Genomic DNA, 25,029 nt, shown 5'->3' with positions numbered 1-25,029 from the left:
TGACACAAAGTTGACAATACCATACTGCAAGGAAGAGGATCCAACCTTAATGGATTTCTATGATGCTGAACGCAAAAACAAGCCTCTTCCACAAAAGAGCCCCTCTACACAATGACCTTTCATCTTCCTCAATGACACACTCCGATAAAGCATCTACTCCTTCAACCCCATCCTCAACGAAGTTCGATGCCAAAAAAAATCACAAATCAATAGCTATTCTTGAAGAAGTTCCCCCGCGCAACCATCTATCTCAAGGAACCCAAAAGAAAAGCCCTGGAGCCTCTTCATTGATAAACCTCACCAAAAGAGATAATCGCATGCTCGAAGGCCTCATCATCGACAGCTACTCCACAAGAGACTCTAGCTTCATCATTATAAAAAAAACCATGAATCTCAAACCTGCAGCCTCAGCGCTAACCAATGTGAAGGAGGTCCCAAAACCTTCCACTTCCACCAAAAAGAAAACTCCACCAAGAAAGTAAAAATCAAGGTATCTTAATGGTATCAAAATGTGGGTGGAGAAGCAACTACTTGTTGCTTAAGGCTACTATGAATTTGGGTGCCTCGACAGCTAAAGCCTCTTCCTCAACGCAGCACTCAAGGGCCAAGGAAAAATAAAAGTACTCCGCAACACCGTCCACAAAAGCTTATGCGAGTTTCTCAGCGAACTCTAATATCTCAGCAAGTGTGGGTACCCAAACGATTACTGCAAGCACAAGGGTGCTACTAGGGAAATACCAACGCTTGGATTCCCAAGTGCATCAAAAATTCCCCTAAGCCTGCACAAAAAAAGAAACCTTAGCACCATAAGCATCAGCTGCAACAACAAGGATACTATGATGGTAATCCCATTATATGGTTGCCAAAATCGAACAACGTGAAGAAAGCCTCACCACCGACTTCAACCCCAATAGCTTCACCTAATATTCGATAGGAATGGAGGCCCAAGTAACACCAAGCAAGTCATTCAACCACTCTCGTGCATTCAGCACCTCCACAAGAGCTTGTGTGTTCAAGCAACCCCAATGGTAACCAAACAGCAGTCTTATCTACCGCCTTGAACCAAAAATTCACGACTCAATTTCCATGTCTACAATGGAGACATATGAGCGCATCAAAGGCAAACTCACAATTCTCTTTTCACCCCTCTGGATGTGAAGTGTAAGTGCAGAAGCTATGCGGCATAAATAAGAACCTATTTCCTCAAAAAAGAGAGTAGCCATAAGAACCTATTGCTCATAAGGTGGTAGTATATATAAAAAAAAGACACAAATACAAGGGAGTCACACATATGGCCTACCTAGAAGTGATAAAAATTACAAGTAACTCCCAAGGATCTTAAATAGCCATTATATTTGGTTAAGCTTATAGCTTACTATTCTTTTGGCTAAGTGCATGAGTACATATCCATACTCATGCACTGGAGGACATTTGCACCAAAGCCTCACCATCGACAACTTCCAGGTACATCTCTAGATGGGGGGCCATGGTGGGCAAAAGCTTGGTCAATGGTGCAACCAATCACCTGGAATTTTCCTTCAAATTACAAACCTCTCCAAATGATGCTACCATCTTCACAAATCAATGATCTCCAATCCTTAGTGAATTTATCTATATTAGCCTCACAAGTTGACGTAATTCTTTCAATCCTCGCCAACCAGTGGCAACTTCAACACATAGCAGTTCAATAAGAGTCCATATGACTCAATTCTTGTACTTCATGTATATCTACTTCATAAGAGCACTTAAATATACATAAAAACATAAAAAGCACATGGGAAGAAGCATGCAGGAATAGGTCCTACTCAATAACATTTGACAAGAATCGTGCCACACAAAGGGACATCATTGAAGGCCAATTTCTTCAAATGATGAATGTCGCTTCAATGAATCAAATGAGGAACTGAGAATCACCATCTCGTTCTGATGAGATTACGTCTATGTTTTGATGATTATGTGTATGTTCCTCCGGATCCTTCCCTCTCTTCTCTCCCATTATTAACATCTCTTGGCATCCCCACTAACACAAATCACATGTAACCTTGCTTATAATTTCCCAAAACAAGTGAGCTAAATAAATAAATAAATAAACAACCAAGCACATTATGTTTACAAATCTGCCCAAACTATGTTGACGAGTAAGGAAGTGACGATAACACAACTCTCAAAATCATTGATTAAGAAAGAGAAAGAATGTGAAAATTTATAGGGTGCAATGTATATTGTGAAAGTATATAATACCAAAATAAGCAAGAGGGTGCATGTTCTTGAGAAAACGAATAAGAAGATGCAAAGAATGTTGGAGAACAACACTATGTTTGGTCCAAGAGCACATATGAGGAGATAAAACCAATGGATAGGTTGGTCATTGGATAAGATACATGAAGTGTCCAAGGCATTCATAGCCAATAATGCCCAAGGCATATGTGATAAAGCTTGGATTGCCTCAAGAGTATATGTTTCTATTTACAAGCAATTAGGCAAAGGATTTAAGAGAACTATCAACAAAAGAAAGATTTTGCTTCTCCTAAAACCATATCATGTAGGACAAGCACAAAAAATTTTGAATGGTAAAGTTTTGGAGCCCATTAGTGAGCCTATGTATCTATGCTATACACATTAGTGAGCCTATGTATCTATGCTATACACATAAATGTAAGTCAGAGGCTATATTTAAGTTTACATCTATCTTTAATAGATGGATGAAAATCTCAACAATTTATTTTTTGTGCATCTTGCTAGGAAGATTTTCATCCATCTTATTAGCTGCTAAAGCGTGTGCGGTGTAATTTAAAAAATAGGACGATTTCACAGCCCAAACCCCAGGTGCATACCCAAAAATCCTAATGGCTTCAAATTTCTCTACAAGTATAACTCTATTAGTATTTGAGGGGACAATAGACCAACCTAGATACCGCGTAATTGCCTTAAGTGCTAGTAATGCAACCTCAGGGGGCTATCAGAGTATTTATAAATGAAAAATGGAAAGAACTTCTTTGTTTATTTTACCAATATAATGACCAAACCCAGAGTCCTTACCAATTCTTTCTCCTCGGTTTGCATTGTCCAAAAAATCCATCAACATCTTCACTCTCAAATTGATTAAAATAATAATCCATTAGATTGAAATTAATTATAAATTTATGGAGGTGACCTATGGTGCGATAGAATGTACAAGGGGCCCCATAGCTTTCTCTTCACACGGTAGAGAACCTTCCTTTTTTGCAAAGGGTGAAAAAAACATTCTATGTGACATAAATTGATAGTAAGGATAAGACTGGGAAATACCTGCTGGTTTTCATCACACTAAATAGAGATAACTCATCCCATAAGTCAATCATCTATTTGCATGTTTGAGATGGTAGACTCTAGTATGGTGGATCTTCCTAAATTTGTTAGATTTGTCCTCTCTTGAATAGTAAGAAATTCTTCTTCTATTGGTAATCCATTCTGAGCATAATTTGTGTTGGAGCTATATATAGCATACCCTAACTTGACCTAGATCTCACCTATATATACAAACTCATAATCAATATGAACTAGTCTTTTGGGAGTGTATATGGTGTAACTCTCTTTCTCCTTCTCTCTCTCTGAGTGACTCTATCCCTATCTCTTCGTGTTTGTGTATTTCCAACATGGTATCAGAGCATCATCGATCTTCCTATTGTGAAGAGAAGAGAAAGGAAGTATCAATTATGTTAATTCCATTCATGTGCATGTTCTATGTTTCATTCAATCTTTTCTTCATGTTTTGTAGAATTCCAGTGATTAATCACTATTAACAAGTTTATGTAGGTCCTTGGATGGTTGCTCTGGACCACCGTATCTTATCCTAATTAGAATTGTATTATAGAAACACAATTGGTACAGTGTCGCAAGCTTTCTATAGAGTCAATTGGTTTGTCAATCTGATATTCCTATCAAAAGTTATGTCATTTTAGATAAACAGCACTTAAAACAGGAAAACAGGCAACGTGCAGCTCATGCGGTAAATTCTAAGTATTTGCTCGGCTTCATCGTAGTTCAAAGTTGAAAGTTATGGTGATTTTCGTGCAGCAAACTTTTGCTCATTTTTCATGTGCTACACGCTTTTCATGTTTTAATCCAAAAATAACCAATTTTTGGGCTCGTCCCCACGTCTCAAAATAGCAGTGCTCCAACTATTTTTGGAGTTAGTCTCTTATTGCATATCACGTTTTGTCTATTTTCGGGTACTACTTTTCATTTCATAACTCATAAATCACGTTTTCTATATTTGACGAGTTCATTGCCACTCACTTTTCCTGCATAAGGGTCCTCCTTGTTTATGTTCTCGTTTCATGGTTTGCAAATTCTGTGATCTCGTTCTATACATATTCTTGCAATCCAAGATAGTAGCTATTCTCGTTAATGGTTTTCCATCTGGTCAACGATATGTTCCCCTATTTCAAGGCCAAGATGATGTTGATACCTTGAAGGTGACGATCTTTTTGATATTGTTTTGGGCAATCTTGTCTGTCCGTCATCTCAACATGTTGATGTAGAACAGGATAACACTCTTATCACTGTAAGTCCTATTTTTGAGCAATGGTAAACTGATTTCTTGAATTGGATCTGTTGTGGTAAAGCTGCTCGGCCGGTATATCTTATCTTCTCTTCATGATTCTCTTATGCTGGATGTATTGAATCTTCCTACTTCTCATGATATATGAGAGTATCTTCTTACTACTTTTGAGAAGAAATCTGTTACAGAAATTCTTTATCTTCGAAGTCATAGGAGTACCGATTTTGTATTGTAAATTGTTCAGGAGATATGATCAAGATTGCAATCACGCATATGCTGCTCAACATACAAGTAGTAATGAACATAATCATCAGGAGGTAAACTGTGTTCATCATGATATTTCTTCTGGAAGAGTACTTCTTGTTCGGAATGGTTCTCTTTTTATTTTTGATTCTAGTGTTACAAGTAATATGACTTACCAATATCAATGGCTTCATAATTATCATGCTCTTCCAATTAATAAATTGGTGTATCTTGCTGATGACACTACTTGTCAAGTCATGGGTGTTGGTGATCTATATCTTGGCACCCTTTCCTCTACCAGAATATTGTGAGGAGTTTTGCATGTTTCAAATCTTCAAAGAAATCTTTTTTCTGTTGCCCGGTTTGTTGATCTTGGTCCTTTTTTTTGTTTTAATCATACAAAGTGTCGAATTGAGAAGGATGGGCATACTATCGCAGTAGCTCCTCGACGTGGTAATTTGTTTGAGCTCTCTTTGAATGATGATGTTGCAAATGTTGTTAACTGCTCCAGGAGATCTTGATTGCAAGTTATGGCATCATCGATTTGTCCTTTTGGATTTCACAAAGCTTCTTGATATTCATCATTGTGATCTTGTCAGAGGTATGGATATTAAAGCTCGTCCTCATATAGGCATCTGTGAGTATTGTGCTCTTGGAAAGCATCATCGACAACCTTTTCATATCTCTACCTCTACACATTCACATGCCCTTTTAGATCTCATTCATACGGATATTTATGGACCTTTTCCTCCCTCCAAATCTCACTATCGTTTATTTCATTACCTTCATTGATGATTTCTCTCGTTTCACATATGTTTTTCTCTTGAGGCATAAGTACGAAGTCTTATCCATATTCAAGCAATATCAGAAAGCAATTGAACTTCATACTGGTCGCTCTATCAAGACTCTCCGTAGTGACAACGGTGGAGAATATATTTCAAATCCCTTCGATGACTATTGTATTGAATAAGGAATTCATCATGAGTTCACTGTTCCATATTCTCCTCAACAAAATGGCATTGTAGAGTGTAAGAATTGAACCATTCTTAATGTTATGAGATGTATGCTTATTCATTATTCATTCTGGATTATCTTGGAGCTTTTGGGCTAAAGTAGTTCATACAGCAATCTTTGTTCAAAATCATCTTCCCACAATTGGACATGTTGGAAAGATTCCCATTACAATTTGGATAGGGAAAACTCCTTCTATATCACATTTTCGCACCTTTGGATGCATTGCTTATATTCACATGCCAAAAGAAACGTGACAAAAGTTGGATCCTCCTGGTTTGAAAGTTATATTTATTGGATATTCTGATAATTCTAAAGGATACAAATTTTATGATCCTACTTCTCAGTCATCATCAGTCGTGATGCTCTATTCGATGAACAATGGACGGGAGGTACATGGTCTAGTAAGGATTCTGATGATACACAATCTTTACTGATGCTGACTGGGCAAGTTCTCATGGTTGCTTAATTTCTTGGGCTTAGCAGTCTCTACAACCAAATCTATGCATCTTTAGCAGCTCGTGAATTGGTATAGCTTTGTCAATTACTTGCTGATATATTGGACATCCATTATCTTCAAGTACTCCACTTAGATATGACAATCAAAGTGCCATTAGTCTTACCAAGGATTATGTTCAACATAGCAAATCCAAGCATATTGCTATTCATTATCATTATGTTCAATATGAAGTGAAAAAAGGATCAATAATGATTCAGCATTGCCCCACAGATCAGATGATTGCATATATATTCACCAAAGGACTGAGTGAAGCTCGATTCACATCATTATGTGGAGAACTTGGAGTTGTTGCAGCTTCATGCTTTGGAGATTAATACTTTTCATACTCACACCCTTAATAATTAAACTTGTATAAAATGTATTTTTGTATCCTTGTTTTGCAGATACTCTTTCACATTACACACATTGATCTTTTGGTGTATATAATATGTATGTATAGGGGCTCGGGTTTTTCAATAACAAGACAATAATCTTCCCTTAAGGAGAACATCATTTGTATATTTGATAGCAATACAAAATCCTTATCGGTTGATTTTGAATGATGGTAGGGATTATTGTGCTTGCTTTGAGTTCTTTAATGTCAATTTCTTTATTAAGCTCTGTATCAACCTTCAAGATCCAGAGGCTTCTCTATATCCTCACCTTCTACTACATCTCCAATACATACAATAGTTTGTAGCGGCATGGTGGGGTCTTTTTTATTCACTGTTGTCATCTCCATAAAGTTTTAAGTGTATGTAGCATATTAGTGCCACATCTTCTAATAGAAACCTGTACTTTTTGCTTCCATGTGCTGTAGATGTTTATCTACACTTTACATCCTCTGGCAGCAGGGAAATATATCTTTTTGTGAGTCTTGACTTCTCATTGGTAGTAGTCAATACAAAATCACAAACATGTACATAATCCTTAGACTCAATAACCATTGAATGACCATATGTAAACCTTTGAAACTCTGAAAAGAGGTTGCCATAGTAAGCAGAAATCCTTCTTATTAGGTTGGCCAGATTAATCTTGGAATTGAATATTTCTTTGATAGCTATAAATCTAGTATGTGCACCAACTTTGTAAAGGAAACCAAATATAGCTTCTTCCCCCATGACTCTCTTCTTCAATTAACTCTTCAACATCCTTTGACTACATTGTGTGTGAACAACGTAAACCTATGTTTAAACAAATGTTATATATTTTTAATATCTCTCTATTGTTGGAGGTGTCTCATCCTCTAAAAAGAAGAATACCGAAGAAAAACAGTGTGAAGAGGACGCCTCCAAGGTTCTCTTTAGAATTCTCTTTGCACGATAGGGTGTATCAATACAAGTAAAGCGCATCAAACACAAGGATTAAATTGCAACATAGGAAAATAATACTTTACATTTTAAAAAAAAAAACTTATCTAACAACAAGGAATGAATATTTGCGATTTTACCTTCCATAGAGAGTCTATATGTTCGTAGTTTAAGCTACCATGAAGTGAAATTAAAAGTAGAGAAGGACTACTAAAACACTAGAGTGTGCACTGTAAATAAAATCAATATTCTCACGGTTATCTTATATATATTTACACTAGTGCAAATTTTAAAAAACTCACATGAGTAAAAACACATTTTGTGCTAAGTGAACTTCGGCTCGCAAAACAAAGATTTTTTTAAAAGTGACACGATTTCTTTGCTCATTTTCCAAAAATATTTATCTCAATTTAAATAGATTTTCTTTTTCAAGATAGATTTTCTTTTTACAAGTAGCAAACATAGCTCTTAAAACACGTGGGATCTTTTTCCAAAGTAAGCGTCTTTTTCCAAAGTAACTACCTTTTCCAAAAAGCATGAGGGCTCATTTCCAGATACATTCATTAGCATTATACTTTCCTAATTTTTAATTACAAATGGATATTTCTCCATTTCTCGAGGGTATTGTTTTGAACATCGAGGCTAATTATCCTTTCTCTTGTAGCATTGAATCATCCAACCTATTTAAACCCCACCAAATTTGGCTTTATGCCTCTCTTTTTTGCATTCTCTACATTTTTAACAACATTGCCATCAGTAATAGTGACTCCACTTGCAGCTTCACAGGTAAAAAACACATCATTTTCGGCATCATCTCAGCAAACAAACAAAATCATCTCCGACATCATTGCCAAAACATCTAAGAGCAACAATATTTCCTCAAGTAATTTTTTCATTTTCTCATGTATGTCATTAATCTTTTGTTTCTTAGATTTTAGAGGTCAAGGTACCCCATCGTGTGCGATAGGAGGGGCTACAAGGTCCTCACAGAGTGGGGTACCCACCATGCAGTTTATTTAAATTTCCAAACCACTCAAGGTACCCACATTGTAATTAACTTATATTCTTTTTTTTTGTTTCTCACATGGCAAGGACAAAAAATAAAAAAAGAAAAGTGGGGGTAGAAATAGGTCTTGTTAAGGCGGGCGCAGTAACTATAAATGAAGAGCATGTAGCTACAAAGGGGAAATCAATAGGTCTTCTGAAGAAGCGTGGAAGGGCTAAATGGTTTTCACAAAAAGTGTTAATTCTTAGAAATATGAGAAAAGCACAAAAGGCACTTACGAATGTTATCCTCAAGATTCCTTTCCAAATATTAAACATCAAACCTTACAAGCTTTCAGGTCGTAGAGAGAAGCACTTAATTTTTATAAGAGGCTTCGGAAGATTTTTTGATCAAGTTTCCTGCAAGATAGTTATATATTAGTTGTACACGCTATGCTTATGGATAAAGATATGCTCTCTCTAAGGAGGGTGTGATATAGATTTGATAAATCAATTGAGCTTGTCCCATGGACAGATAAAAAAAACCTATGAAATAATGAACATCTCTCCAAGAAAGAAACCACATGATGCCAAGATAAAGATTAAAGAAGTAACTCATGATATAAATACAAGTGATTCTAAATTTGAAGAGTCTCAAAGACTTGTAGAACGAATTGCTCAAGAAACACAATAGACAATTATCACATTGGATGTAAACAATGAACAATTACTCTCGGGCATGTCTTAAGGGTTCAATGTGCGAATACTTTCTACCTATGGAGAGGGAATTTTGACTGCCAGCTAAAGATGTAACCATTCTAAGAGACAGGAGAAGGAAGATTAATGATGTATTTTTCTTTTAAATTCAATTGATGTGGCAGAGAAGTCGAATGAAGCATATGGGAAACATGATTTAGCATATGATTGAGGTAATACCGAATGTGATTAAGCTAATAGCAAGATAATGACAAGTAATTATGCACAACCCACATAATCTCATTGCATTAGAGTTGATCCAAGTACATTTTTTTATAGCTCTCATGGAGGTCCCATCTTACAAGATATGTGCAACCTTGTTCCATCCATGTGTCCATAAATGCTCACACTACATGTGCCTCCTTGCACTTTCCATGTGCTACCTTTTTGACCTTTGGCTTCATCTTTTACCATACAAATCAACCTTTGCTAATGTACCCTTAGTTTATTCCTTTTTTGATGTGCATGGTCCTCCCCTTACTCTACTCATGTTTCACCCTCACACATTGCATTTCTCAACACCTCCCTTCAATGTGATGAGGGTCTAACACCTAGCATGTATTGACTTGACCTACACTCGATATTCATATGGTTGGAGCAATCCATCTAGGTTCCTCTATGAGCTAAAATGTTGGTTTTACCTTGACACTTTGCACACCAGGAGAGTGGGGTTACAACGAGGGGTTAGGAGCCATGCTCCTCATATCATCTAGAAGAGATGATCGATGTTACCTCCATCTTGGGAGGTCTCATTCACTGTCTTCCTTATTTGACATTACATTGGCTTCTTTTCGGATCTCTTTTTGCTATGTGAACAATTTTGCTACAATGATATGTTATCTTTGTCCTTGGTCCTTCTCTAGTCCTTGGTCTTGGTCCTCTTGTTGAGAAGAGTGCTTTCTCCTCACTTGATGTAGCTTGGGCTGTCTTCCCTCAAATCTGCTTCTCTTCTTCTTTGAGTGGTGCTTCCACTCCTGAAAACAGTTGGATCTAGGAGGTTCTTTAAAGGAAGCATCAAGTGTCTTGCTTTTTAACAATATAGCTATGGCATCCTCTGGTTTCAATCCTCTCTCATTAGATACGCTGATGGTCTTGTGGTCTTCTATTTGAGTCGGTGCCTCCACCATCCATTCTAACCTGGAAGTGTATGGCAACATGGTGGAAAACCCATGAAAGCCCATCTCTCCCGAAGACAAAGAAGGGGTGGATATCGTCAACGATTACCCCGAAGGGTCCACATAGCGGTAGCCTACTTACTAGTGCCCCAATGCCAGCCAATTGTTCTATTATGCTCTTCATTTTGTTAAGGTGAGCTGAAAGTGATTCACTATCTTTAATGTCCAAGCTAAAGAATTGTATTTTCAAGCTTATTTTTTGAATTCTTTTGCTTTGCCCCAAACAATTTCTCTAGCGCATCCCAAGCACCCTTACATGTATTTTATGATGCAATATGATGAATAAATCCATCTCCCAATCCTAATGCAATGATGGCTAATCCTTTTTCAGTCTGGCTTAACCATTTGTTCTTTTCATCCCCTTCATCCTCCAGACATTTTTCTCTTCCATTTACAATGCCCCATAGCCCTTCCTTCACATACAATTGACTTTAATGTTCCATGTGTGGAAGGACTCCCCTTTAAACTTTTCAAGCACAAATGAAGTAGCCATTTTTGGGTTGAGAAGATCTTAACACTTGAGTACTACTCAAGGTCAGTGTCTAATCTCAATACAAGGGAGATTTGAATGTGAGTGACCACTTCTTGATGTAAAACTTAGTTCCAATTTTGCAATTCTACCTTCAGTTAATCCTAATTATTGTTAATTGTATCTTAATGATAAGATAAGTACCCAAAACTCTTATTAACAAGCTATGAGCTTGGAGCCTTTAATTAAGCTTGTAGGAGAACTTCTTGATGGAGCTTTTTACATATATTGGATGGTCTTGATGAGAGGAATAGGCAGCTGAAGAATAATACCTCAATTTTTGCCAAAAATTCTGCTAGAAGACTACAAAACCGCGACTGGTCTTTGGCTTGCTATGGAATGTACGGTTGACCAAATTTGATGAGCTTTCAGTTCTTCTGATCTCCTTAGGGCATGGACAAGGTGCTCACAAAAGGGCTTGGCCCAATTCGGCACACGGATGGAGAATGGCACAGAAAATCATATTGTAGAAAAATGTAAAATTTGTACCATCGGCATGTGAATTTAATAAATTCCTCCAATGGATCAATGTGCCTAGATGAGGGGAAGATGCTTCTACAATTTGGTGGTAAATGGTGAAGAGTTTGGGAAGAATCAAAGACTTGAATTTGAGTGACAAAGGGGAAAGATGAGATTAAGGCCTTACTCAAGCTGAGCTAGTGAAATAGAAGTAATGTGGGTTAGCAATGGAAGGCTATGGAGAGATGAATGGCTCTGATACCATGTTAAGAAATCAAGTATGGTTTGAGCTCATGTGGTGGATCAAAGCATATGGGAAACATTATTAAGCATATGATTGAGGTAATACCTAATGTGATTAAGCTAATAGTAAGATAATGATAAGTAATTAAGCACAACCCACATGATCTCATTGCATTAGAGTCATGTGTCCATAAATGCTCACACTACATGTGTCTCCTTGCACTTTCCATGTGCTACCTTTTTTACCTTTGACTTCACCATTTATAAATGACCATACAAATCAACCTTTGCTAATGTATCCTTAGTCTACTCCTTTTCTAATGTGCATGCTCCTCCCCCCTTGCTCTAGTCATGTTGAACCCTCACACATTGCATTTCTCAACACAAAGACAAGTTTAGATACTGGGTCCTACGTTCTCAACTTATATTAGAGATTTAAATAGATACTGTCAAAATGTTTTTGTTTCCTTCATGAAAGGTGCTCCCTCTCTCTATTTCTCTATGAGAAAGCATTTATAAATAAAAATATCCCTTTTTCAATATCTTTTTTTTTTCAGGAGCCACTGGAGTTTAATCGTAATTGATATTGAACGTAAAGTAGCATATTTCATGAACTCAATTCTTGGTCTTCATAGAGATACAAAATTTTAAGTATTTATTTCAAGGTACCTCCATTGTGCAATAATGGAAACACCAAAGCAAGTGTACCCCCTTCTATCGTACCATCATGGGTATCTTCATATCTCTCTCTATATGACTTTAATGTTTTTCCCTTTTTTATTTACAATATGTAGATCTGGGAAGCATGTGGTTAGAATAATAAAGCATACAACGTTTAGATGATTTGCATGGGTCAATGAAATACTTCAACAAGGTGAGACTATGTTACTATGCAATATGTCATGCACATATTCACTTACACTAATTCCAAGTTCTAATGTTTTCTGCATAGCATTTTTCTCTTCTCCTTTCCTCTGAAGGATTTTCACGTCTTATGAGGAGTCTCGAAAGTTTACTATGTTTGTTTCTCGCAAAATTGTATAAGAATTGTCAAATTTTAGTAAATTTTTAAATAATTAGTATGGTATTATGATAACGCATTAGAGTACAAACCAAGACAAGGGTTTGTATATCTAACCAAGATAATTAGCACAGTATTATGATAACTCATTAGAGTACAAACCAAGAAAAGGATTTACATATCTAACCAAGATAAGGGTTTACATGTCAAAACCAATAGAATTTATCCTCTCATATTGTTGCTCCAATCTTTATCTTGACTCCTATTGTGTAGGTGTTAATCTCTGCACCTCTTCTATAATTAATTTAGGGAGTTGTAAAACTAAGAGGTACGCGCTAAGCTCACGATTAGTAATGTTACCCGCCATGTTACACAATGCAAGTGGTGCCAAAAGTAAGTAGTCTGCTTGAACCAGTTATCCACTATTTATAGTTCAAGCAGTGAGAGTTCTCACTTTCCCCATGCTAGCTTTTTACATTCCCCATGTAAAGTTTTTGTGCCATCTTTTTTGAATACTTTTCTTTTATCAGTGTGAATACTTTATTATTCTTTTCTTTTTTGAGCACCGAAGCTACTTTTTGAATTCTTAATACAAACACTCATTTTGACTTTATGTTATAATGTTTTAGATTTCATAACTTATGCTTTTTTAATTCTTACTGCATTTGAAAGTCATGGTAGATTCGATGTAATAGTTGTATTACAAAGCTTTATTGTATTTGAAATTTTACTATAGATCACATGGTTTGATAACTTTTTTATTTGAAAGTAAAGAAAATCAAAAAAATTAAGGACATAATGTACAAGAAATCATAGAAAATTATGAGTTGTGATACTAAGGAGCTAGCATTCTCTCCTTCATATAACAAAGTTTCATTTAGCTTTCCACTTAAGCACTTTATAGATTGCCATTCTTTAACTGTTGATAGATATAATGCTAAAAAACATACTAGAAATAGCATATCTTTATCTTTAAAATTCAAATATAAAAACAATGTACTAGAGGGTTAGCTTCTTGCAATTCTATTAGTTGGATGCAGGGAGATTTCTTTATGCATATACACATGTTGAATTAATACCTCCATTGGTGTACTCCCACCAATATTTCTACTTTTACAGTTTATTATTCTACCTTTCCAATGCTTGGCCCAATCCCCTTGTTGTCTGTGTCATTAATCCATCTTTCCTCATTATCTCCACTACTATATATAGAACTTATAACCTTTCGTCTTTCTAACATTCGTACATAAAAAAGGAAAATAGTTTAGATCTTGCTTTCCATTTGAAAAAATATGTATATAATAGAAATTACATTAAAAATTAAGACTAAGAATAAGTAGAATGTAAAATATATTACTATATAGGTCTTTATTACAAGAATGAAGGAAAGTGAACCTCTAGCCACACACTTAAACAAATATAAAAGCATTAAGCAACAACTAGCAGCCATTGGTAAGAAGGTAGAGGATGATGAGGCACTAGCAGTGCTTTTGAATTGTGTGGACAAAGGAGAATATGAAAACATTGTGGCAACCTTAAAGAATGTACCAGAATTGAAACTACATGAAATAGAAGGAGCTCTACTAGAGCAAGAGACCAAGGTCAAAGAGAAGAAAGGGGTGGACCCAACAATTGGAGAAGAAAAAGCATTCTACACCCGAGGAGGATTCTGACGAGGACGAGGACCAGGGCGAGAACGAGGAAGAGGTAGGGGAGGAGGAAGGACCTTCACTTGCCACAACTGTGGGAAGCTAGGACACATGGCAAGAGACTGCTACAGCAAACCCAGTGAAGAAGTATCGACATCGGCAAACTTCATGGAGACTCCTAATAAGGAAGTGGAGTCCGATCATCTTTTCTGAGAGAGAAAGAGAGAGAAACCCCACAACCCAAACCTACCCCAACAGAGTAAAACCACCTATGAGCCACCGATGATGTAGGCCATGTGGTAGATGTATATGTGAGTACTTTAGTCCAGGTCACGGGCACTTGTCGTAGCCTTGGAAACATAGAGAGAGTGTCAAGGACTATGAGCTAGGGACTTGAGGCACTGGTCGCAGGCTATCAAGTAAGAGGGAAACTTGGTATAGGATCCAGGTGTGCTAGGATTATTCACTTGAGGGGAAGTGTTGAAATATACAAGTGAATGGATGTGTGTGGGAACAAGCCCTTAGCAAAAGACTGTAAAAGAGAGTCTGTAAATGAGCGGATAGCAGTGGAAAGGTGAGTAGAATCTACTGAGAGAGAATAAAGGGTAGTATGAGAAGATCTAGGATGTGTGGAGATATTCTGGTAAAAGTAAAGAGGTGGAGAGAATCAAGCAAAAGGTGTCTCCCCAGATGTAGAGGAGGTGACATAAATCAAGGAGAGATCAGTGGGATTAGATGCTTGGCATCTTGTGGATGTAAACACTATAAATTGAGGCATTGGCCTAATGAGTTTTTACTGGTTTTTGAGTATCCATGCCTACATTAAGTTATCAATTAATTACTCACTAATCTCATCTTAATCATCATCTAATCACTTGCTAATGATGTTGATTCTTGCATTTGATTCACCATAGCTCATCACTTTGCTTGCATTTTAACTTTACTTGCTTACATGCTATTAGATCTTACATGCTAGATGGATGCTTGTTTAAATAGGTGTGATTGTAGGTTCTCTTCATGCATTAGCTTCCCCTTCATTCCTCGCCTTTTGTGAGAGATAACCATCATGAAGGACCATCTCTTATTACCTCCATCTAGGCATAGAGAGCTCTCCCTTCACCCTATTGGCAAAAGAGCATTCTAGTGTGACAACAAAGTAAGGACGTGATGGACGATCTAGCACACCCACATTGAAAAGTTGCATTTACGGCTCTAGGGCAAGACCCAAAGACACGCTTGGGCAAGGCTAAGGTACACTCTTAACTTGAACAACTCATCTCATCTCGATCCCAATTACCTTGCCTCACCTTGAGTCTAGACACCTCACCTTGCCTCATCTCACTTCAACTCTAGGTTCACCAAGGGACAATGTATACTCATCTTTAAAAACTCCAATTAGGTAGTGTGAGAAAGGAGTTTAGTAGGTAAGTTTAGCAAAATATTTGGTGTGATCTTACCATCTCACTTACAAGATCAAAATCCCAAAGTCTTCTAACATGGTCTTAATAATAACATTTTTAAGAGTGCTCTTCTTCATTCTTTTTTACTTCTCCAAGGGCTAGTGTAATTTTTTTAAGTGCTCTACTTTCTATGTGATCCACCTTATGTGTTTCCTCAATGCTCATCACCTTGTATGCTTGCTACTTATAGATTCATAGGCTCATAAGCCCAAGAGCATCCCTTGTGTATTCTTTGGTTCTACTTTGATCCCAGTAGCTTATGCACTTCTTTCTAGCATGAGCACTTATTTACATCCCACCGTATGCCTTAAGGTGGGGGTGATAAGGTTACCTCCTTACTATAGGGCAATGGGTCTAGGTGAATCCTATGATGAGGAAGGTGTGGAGATAAGGTAAGGCCTCATGAGGCTACAAGGTGGTTCTCTAAGCATGTGGAGACATGTCAAGTCGCTTAACTTTCTCTTTTTATAAGTGGATCATTTATCCACACCTCGTGTTAATTGTTTCATGTTAGAATTTAAATTTCAATAATATCCTTGCTAATTTAAGACTTCCGTTGATAAAAATCATTCAAGAAAATTATAATGATAGTTTAAAAAAATAGCACATTGAATGCATGGGGATCATCAAGGATAAAATGATCTTCATTTTGCATTGACCTTGAGGCAGAAATATTAGTCAAAATTGTTCTTTAACTCGTCTTGGTGTACATTACGCACAATGTTATGAAAGACACAGTAATCGTAAATGCAGATTTCAGCCCTCCTTGTGCAATAATTTTGTAAAACAAAATCTCTGAATGAGGGAGACACACAGGCTCAGATCCAACCTTGGGCCTGGGGGATGGTCAATACCTTAACCTTGAACCTAGGGGATGGTTAATACCTTCTTTTTTCTAATTTAATGATGAAGGGGTCATCATTACAAGGATCATTTTGAATCCAAACATTCTCATAGACCTTATCTTGACTGCCTTCCAAGCTTTGGAATGGGAGCGTGTTCATTAAGCATGCCAAACCAATCTTTACAATGGAACCATATTCACACCGAGTTCCCAATTACAAGAATCGTACCGCTGGGAAAATTCTCTATGCTTCAATTACTTACCTATCTTAGCTTCATTATCTAACCTATCGAGAGAACTTTACAGCATCAATCATATAATATCAATCCTGAATATCTCAACCCTTGAGATAAATTAGACCCAGTTGGATTTAACTGGGTATGAGTGAGGGATTCAGTTAGGTGTGATTGAGATCCAAGTTTTTGTCTTTGATTTGTGTAGAATCAGGAGCTGGCTATGGATGTTGGCAAGATATGAGAAGATTAATCTTGCAGAGGCCACAATATTTAGGTGAAATAAAAGCCTCCCCTATCAAGAAAGAGACTTTGATAGCATGCCATGAAAATCTTAAGACTTTCTTCAAAGTTTGATAAAGACATGACTTCAAGACCACACTAGAAGCCTACCTACATGCAAAGTCCATTGAGTACAACTGGCTATCTCTTATTGGACAAAACAAGAAGAGACTTAAGGAGAGCTCACAAGCCCCTTAACAGGAACATACCCTACCAAAAAAAAAAAAAAAAAAACCTGCTGTGAGATGTGTACTTTCTATCAAGTTTAATCAAGACACAAAATCAAATGCCCAAAAGGTGCCACATACATGGTGGTTGGTCTAACCAATGAGTCAAAGAGAAGAGCCTTTTCTTGTACACACAGGAAACTTTCCTAGAGGCATTGCCTCTTAAACTCATCAAAGATGGACCGATATTGCTTCCTCACCTACTTTCAACAACAATTCCATCCCTATGCCTAAGAGTACCGTACCTAAGCGTAATGCAAGGTTATCAAGTGTCTTTGTGCAACCTCCCCAACTTGTGTGGAAGCCATACCTTTAGCCTTTCCATGATGTATGTGGTCTCTGTAAGCCCTATGCTCATGTGACAATAATCTGACATCGCTTACATAGAATGAGATAGAGACTAGGGTAGATCTCTCACCACCCAATTTGTCAATGAAATCTCCCCCATTTTCTATGTAGATCCAAAATGAGAGTGGAAGAAAGCGTGCAGCACGTTACACCCCAATTGTGATGCACAACGGCTCTCTCTCTCTCTCTCTCTCTCTCTCTCTCTCACACACACACACACACACACTACTCACCCATGCACCACCAAGCTAGCGCTCATATATGCTTTAGAATGGCTTTATACAGTAACAAGAGATCTAAGGGTTATTTGTCATTCCTACATCAATTATGCCATAGGAATCATGTGGCCACAAACTGGATTCTTGGGTGCAACTGTGTTTGTGTGTGTGCCTGTGTGCACGCACGCATGCCTATGTGTCACTTTTCACATGGGCTAGTACATAGCACATCTCATCAGTCAACACGACAGCTAGTGGTGGACTAAATATGGATATTGCAAAACCTTGGAGCCACGGCCACCTACTTTATACTGCTTGCCCTTTTCCTCTACCCATGATGGACACCCTCAGCATAAGTGGTTTAACTTGAATTACATCATATTTTATCTTTCAAGTCTCCGACTGGGAGCTCAAGAAGCCCCCAAATGAAAGGAAAACTCATGCAGGCACAAGCAAGACCCCTTGAAGATCAATGTTTCAAGTTAAAGACCACTCAGGATATCCCAAGACACTCACGGACACCCCTTTCAAAGTTATCCAGAGCACTATTTGTCTGGTTGAAAGCATCTGCAATAACATCCCTGCAACAGGGAGAAACCAAGGCTTACTATCTTATTCTGAGCAAAACCAAGCGAGTTAGCACATGTTAGACAAATGCACGAATCTCTTTTTAAAACATCTTCAACTTGAACCCTCACCTGTTTGAGGAGCTTCCCACAGAAGCGCTCGAGATAATGTCCTCAAGAGACATGAAAGAGCTGCATGAACATGTTCTTATTAAAATAAGATATGAAATCATGGTTTCACTTCATCAGGCAAGATAAGTCGATAAAAGGCTCCAACCTGATAAGGTTATCTAAGGCAGCGTCAGCATTCAATTTGATTGGATCAGCATCATCAAGCAGGGAGGCTGCATTCTTCAAAATAAGCCGAAACGTACAAACCTGAAATGGTTTGGAAACTTGTCACTTCAGCACATTTTCTCGTACAATGTTAAATAGAGAGATACATTCATACACATAAATGCATACATATACACAAACATTGCATTCTTGGCCTTGTTAATGTTGGGACATAACCTAGGTATGTATGTGTATGTATGTATGTATGTGTGTATGTATGTATGTATGCATGCAAAGAGTGTGCAACAAGCTGTGACATCCCTACTCACATCATCCCGCAAAAGTGGTAAATAGATAGCAGGTCTAAAACAAGATGAACTTACCTCAACTCCTGTTTTGACTTGAAAAGCAACAAGAGATCCATCTTCAGGTTTAATGCAATCGCGTGCCGCTACCTTAATGAGCTTGTGAGCCTCTTGTATATTACCTAAAGAGGTGGTCTCTGTGTAAATGAACAACTTCAGTCAATGTTTTTCATGATAAGACAACCAAGAAATGACCAAAAGAACCGCATAAATGACTCTAGCGTAAGAATTGCATACCTGCCAAGGAAACAGCACTTTTCAGCCTCTCACGCGATGCAATTATGGGGGCTAAAAGGTACTCAGAAGTCTTCTTCTTTTGACCCTTCAACCACTCCTTTGGTCCTGCTATTAGGGAATCCATGAAACCCATTATCCTTATATTAACATATGATGCTATTAAGAAAGTTTATACCCATTATTCTAAACCTTTGATTTATTCAGAGCACACATGTCAGGTATATTTCCAGTACCCTAAACCTGACATAAGCAACACACACAATTGATGTATTGCCTACCCTGAGCAGGCATGAATCATAAACTCCTTGTCTTCAAAATATTCTCGTATTGTCTTGAAAGAGAGCCAAACCTCAATGGTACTCCACATACCCCCGGGCAAGCATGCTGGGTGTTCTTTCTATCTCAAGTAGAACACATGCAATGCATGCTGTACACACCGCACAAGGGACCAAAAGAACTAGGGCGTGTCCCTTGGGGTAACTTTCATTGCTGAGTTTGCTCATTGGGGGACTCTTGCCTGAGTAGCAAGTCAAGTACCACCCATCAATCATATGTAAGAAGGAAAAATTTCCAATATGGTTCTTGACGGAGTGCATCTTGCACTTTCTACCCAGAAAGTACATCTGTCTTCACACACAAGAATATTTCTAATTGTAAGCTTTGGCTTTTTGAGGGTAATGCTTTTTCTTCAAAAATTACACCTCAAAAGTGTCAAAAGCAAGCCCTTGATGGTTTAACACTGGCAAAACACAGAATTCATATCTAAAGTCAACGAGCACAAGTCAATGTCTGTCAATGCAAGTCAAATAGTGGTCAAAGATGAGACAACCAAATCAGCCATAACTCAGCATAATTTTGCACATGTGTTTCTTCAGCTTTTTCAATAAATAAAGCTTGTGCTTTTGTTTTATAGTAGAAATTTTGCATAGAGCATGGCTCATAGCACATACCCATGATGAGTATCACATCCATTTACATATTCGCAGCTCATTTCTTCTAGGGCTAGTTTGGAAGACAGGCATAGGTTGCACATGCCATGTAATGGAAAACCTGGACACATCGCTGTATATCATGGGATAATGCAGCATGCCATGAGCTTGATACACATGCATCATGCAGACACATCCATGGAGCTTCTTTTGATATTTGAAAGCCATTTGCTGAAATTTGAAAGATGCTGCACTTACAGATGCCGAGGGAGAAAGCGTCAGCAGAGTGTGGTTTGAGGCCTTGCAGCGCAAAGGCGCCCAACAGAGCCAGGAGGCTTCGAGAGAAGTAGCTGCGCGGGAGCTCATCGCTGCAACAGCAGTGTGCAGTAGAAAGCGAAGAGGGAGGGGAACGGGGGAGATGAAGAGAAGGTGCACAAGAAGAGCTTGACAGAGGAGGAGGAGGAGGAGGAGGGGAAGAAGAGGGTAAAGAGCTGCTGGCCACCATCACTGCGCATGGAAGATGAACCAGCAGAGAAGCCATAGCCATTTCTCAGGTTTTAGCCAACCACTGTGATTGATACCTGAGGGTAAGAACATCTAAGCTCTGTTTGGGAGAAAGCTGTTAAATATATATATATATATATACCTTTATATATATATATATATATATATAGGTACAACAAACTTCAACTTATTACCAGCAAAATGAACATGGCCCATTGCTTATTTTAGCTTGAAATTCTAGCAATTCCAAAATATATTGGATAAGCTCATTATTTAAGACATACAATTTTTTCCTTTTTTGTTTGCCTCGATCAGCTTCTTCGTTTCCAGCTCAACAATCTCTATAGTCAATTTTTTTCTTGCTTCCTGCAATGCCCCTCTTATCTGCACAGTCAGCGAATTTCTCAGACCCTGCACTACATCAGTTTGTTTATTTTGAAAAACATACATATTCTTGTTTATCCACACATTCCACAAGTATGCATATCTAATTGCATTCCAAAGCTCAGTATAGTATCCATTTGCTTCACCCATCAAAGTCTCCTTCCAAGGGTGAACAGTTTTAATGCATTGAGAGAGGACTTGCAAAGCCTCTTTGTATCTATATGATGTTTGCATCTGGGACATAAACCATTGCCTATGCCTATTTCCAGAGCCCTTTCATTTATCCAAAGGGCATGAGTAGCCACATTAAATAAGAGATTTTAGGAGGGATAAATCTAGACGATTTGTGAACAAATCTATATTCCCATCGTCTTCTATCCCACTTTAAAATCCATCTATTTGTTAAGCTTGACATGTATTAGGGGATCAACAACTTTGAAGTGGGAAACTAAGAGGAGTCTATCTTCTCTTTTCCACACTGATGCCCTAATGTTTATCCCATAGAAAGTTCCTACATGTTGCTTCTAAGGTCTCCGAAAATGATCATTGTTGGCTGGTCTCCAACATGAAAGGAAGTACACAGTAATGGGCACCAAAATATGTTTGAGTACACACAACGAACTTGCAAGCAAAACTCGGTTATAGCCCTTTCCATCTCTCAAATTTTACTCTTACCTTATTCATCATTTGCCATTTTTATGGTGAAGGCTCACACTCCAAACCTATAGGGAATCCCATGAGTCTAAAAATCCTCCCTTGAAGGATTATTTGGCAACCCTAGTCAATGATCACATTGGGGAGGGTCCATCATTAATGTCACATTTTAGAGTTGATCTAAGAACATGAGGTGAGACATAAAACTTGAAGACATTCCTATAATGATAGTATAGATTGTGGATCATTGCGTAGCAAACTATTAGTATCATTTGCAAACTATTGTAAACACGATCATTTTTATTTCCTACATTAATGTCTTGATACATGTTTTAGAGTGGTTGATCTAAGAACATGAGGCAAGACAAAAAAACTTGAAGACATTCCTAGAAAGACACTATATATTGATTGTGTAGCAGACTATTAGTATCATCTGCAAGCTATTGCAAACACATCTGTTTTTTATTATGTGAGGAAGATAACATGGCTTTTGCTTTTGCATTGTATCTTCAATTAACCAACCTAGTGCATCTATTACAATGGCATACAATAAAGGGAGGGGGGGCATGGAGCAGCCTTGTCTTATTGACCTCCTTTGAAACAAAAGAGTCAGCCATTGAGACAACAACCCTTGGCTTTGCATTACCAAAAAGAGTGTGAAAGAGTATGAACATCTTTGATAAACATGGGACCCATGCCTGTATCATGCAAACATTGAAGAACAAAGTCCCATTCAAGTCTATCATAAGCTTTATCAAAGTCAATCTTTTTTTAAAAAAAAGTTTGCACAACATACTCGAATCCCTCTTACAACCCAATCAAAATGTATCTCCCTTTGATAAAACCCTTCTGCCCTTTTCTGATCCAATCATCCATATGACATCTTAGTCTCTTCTTTAGCAAATATTTTATATGTCGTGGGGATCATAGTAATGGGTATCCAGTTTCCCAATACCTCTTTGGAATCCCTTTGTGAATCAATTTAATAACACTTTCATTGATTGAAATAGGTAGGGCTCCATGTAAGAGAGATTCCTTCCAAACAAGTATAAGGAGGGAGATAAGGAATTTCTTAAAACACTTAAAGAACTCGCTTGGCAATCCATTAAGACTTGGGCTTTTACCAATTTTAAGGGAATCAATGGCTTCCTCAATCTTTTCTGTGGATAGTTCTCATTCAAGAGAAGCTGCTAGTGTAGGAGAGGGACTGGTCTTTTCCTACAAAGAGAAATTTTAGCACATGCTTCATGTTGGACTGGAGCAATGCATTAAGACCCATTTTTAGGGGAATCAATGGCTTCCGCAATTTTTTCTCTGGATTGTTCTCGTTCAAGAGAAGCTGCTAGTGTAGGAGGGACTATTTTTTCCATGCAAAGAGAAATTTTAGCACATGCTTCCTATTGGAGTGAAGCAACACACATACACAGATGCACAAGTGAGAAAAGATGCAAGGAAGCATAACACTCAAAGTAGATTGATGATGAGAATGAGAATGAGTGAAGTGACATGATAGGGTCACTTACACACTCATAAGAGTATGTACACCTCGTAAGGAGGGAAAAAGTGCCTTGGCCCATTATTAACCCACATCCAAACATCACTACCATCATATAAATGGTTGATTATGTAAACATATAGAGGGATCATGTGGTTGATCAATCTCTAAATGGCAATAAGCCCAAAGCTTTGCAAAAAGCTTCTAACTTCTCTCATAAGACAGTGAACATATCTGTCAAATTGTCATGTTGTGTAGAGACATAAGTCAAGCCAACCTCTCCTATAATTAGACTCTCCTTGACATAATGATAATGCACCTCAATATGCTTTGTGTAGCATGAAACATTGGGTTCCTTGATGGCCAATGCACTCCGGCTATCACTGAAGATGGAGGTGGGGAATTGTTGCCCAACACCAAGATCTGCCAAATGGCCAAAAGGCATCTGAGTCACATAGAGTCCATATTTGTTGTAAAAGCTACCCTATACTCAACTTCATAGCTTGAAGTGGTCAATGACAGTTGCTTCTTGCTAAGCCATGATATACATGAATCACCAAGATGAGAGCAAAAAACCACTAGTGGACACTCGTGTGTCATAACATCCAACCCAATCGAAGTCACTAAAAGCATGCAGTTTAATATCACTCCCCTTTGCATAAAATAGCCCATGGGACCAAGTGCCCTATAAGTATCATAATACTTGCTTGGCAGCCTACCAATGGTTACTTCCAGGACTTTGCACAAACCTACTCAACTAGGAGACCCTAAATTAAATTTCTGGCCTTGTAGTGCATAGATAGATGAGGCACCCAATAGCCAGCTAATAAGGTGATGCATCAATGGCTCACATACATCCTCGAGACTGAGCCTAGCACCTATTTCTACAAGCTTACAATCTTTAAGACTAAACCATGTAAGGTAGTCTTTGTCTGTACTTTGACTGCAACATCACAATACCATCATCACACTGCATATATTGTACCAACCCAAATTTGTCATCTCAAATGCTTGGTTTTTGTAACCTTGAGAGAGTACTCTTATTTGGATTATTACAAAAACCATTTACAACCAAGTATGCATTTATCTTCTTATACCATGCTCTGGGAGCTTACTCTTAAGGCCATATAAAGCTTTTCTTAACCTACATACTTTAGACTCTTGCCTTTTGAACAAAACCATGAGGTTAAAATACAAAAACCTCGTCATGTAAATCACCATTCAATAAAGGAGTCTTGATATCCAACTGATGTATGCTCCACCCATAATGCACCGCTACTATGCGCAATAATACACCAAATTATAGTCATATGAGATGTGGGGACAAAGTTCTCATCATAATCTATGCCCTTATCCTTAGCATAATCCTTTGTAATAAACCTTGCCTTGTAATAGTCTCAACACTACCATCAACTTTATGCATAAGCTTATAAACCCACTTTGTACAAATGGTAATGGCCTTTTTACCATAAGGCAAATTTACTAAATACCAAGTGCCATTTTTGAGGATAGAGTCGTACTCATTCTGTATGGCATGCATCCAATAATCATTTCTCCTGAAAGGAAACATGTTTTCTTCATTATA

At 37.7% G+C, this 25,029-nt stretch overlaps 1 protein-coding gene across 2 annotated transcripts; it reads right to left on the bottom strand.

Moving 5' to 3' along the window:
- Nucleotides 1–18,109: 18,109 nt before the first annotated feature.
- Nucleotides 18,110–21,020, bottom strand: LOC147616487 (plasma membrane fusion protein). 2 transcript variants are annotated; one of them, XM_086777559.1, is made up of 7 exons: nucleotides 20,666–20,801; nucleotides 20,429–20,528; nucleotides 19,479–19,583; nucleotides 19,260–19,378; nucleotides 18,878–18,978; nucleotides 18,733–18,792; nucleotides 18,110–18,615 (listed from the first exon to the last, which is right to left on the bottom strand). In XM_086777559.1, the coding sequence occupies exons 2-7, from the start codon at nucleotides 20,448–20,450 to the stop codon at nucleotides 18,528–18,530; spliced, it is 495 nt and encodes a 164-aa protein (XP_086633685.1). In that variant the 5' UTR covers nucleotides 20,451–20,528; nucleotides 20,666–20,801; the 3' UTR covers nucleotides 18,110–18,527. The 2 variants fall into 2 exon arrangements, with proteins under 2 accessions (XP_086633685.1, XP_086633684.1); XM_086777558.1 differs by lacking the exon at nucleotides 20,429–20,528 and having other exon boundaries at nucleotides 19,479–19,586; nucleotides 20,666–21,020.
- Nucleotides 21,021–25,029: the final 4,009 nt, after the last annotated feature.

The sequence above is a fragment of the Cibotium barometz genome, chromosome 38 (genome assembly GCF_041138505.1).
Source record: "Cibotium barometz isolate CiBa-2024 chromosome 38, ASM4113850v1, whole genome shotgun sequence".
Taxonomy (NCBI): Eukaryota; Viridiplantae; Streptophyta; class Polypodiopsida; order Cyatheales; family Cibotiaceae; genus Cibotium; species Cibotium barometz.
Note: the sequence above shows the minus strand (reverse complement) of the source record. Positions and strands in the feature narration are given on the sequence as shown.

Bases quoted from the DNA above. Each gene is read 5' to 3' on its own strand.
- LOC147616487 (XM_086777558.1), bottom strand. From the start codon at position 20,954: ATGGCTATGGCTTCTCTGCTGGTTCATCTTCCATGCGCAGTGATGGTG. The intron at 18,979-19,259 runs GTAAGTTCATCT...AAACCATTTCAG, and splicing joins AAGTCAAAACAGGAGTTGAG to GTTTGTACGTTTCGGCTTAT. The intron at 18,793-18,877 runs GTTGGAGCCTTT...ATGTTCATGCAG, and splicing joins GCCTTAGATAACCTTATCAG to CTCTTTCATGTCTCTTGAGG.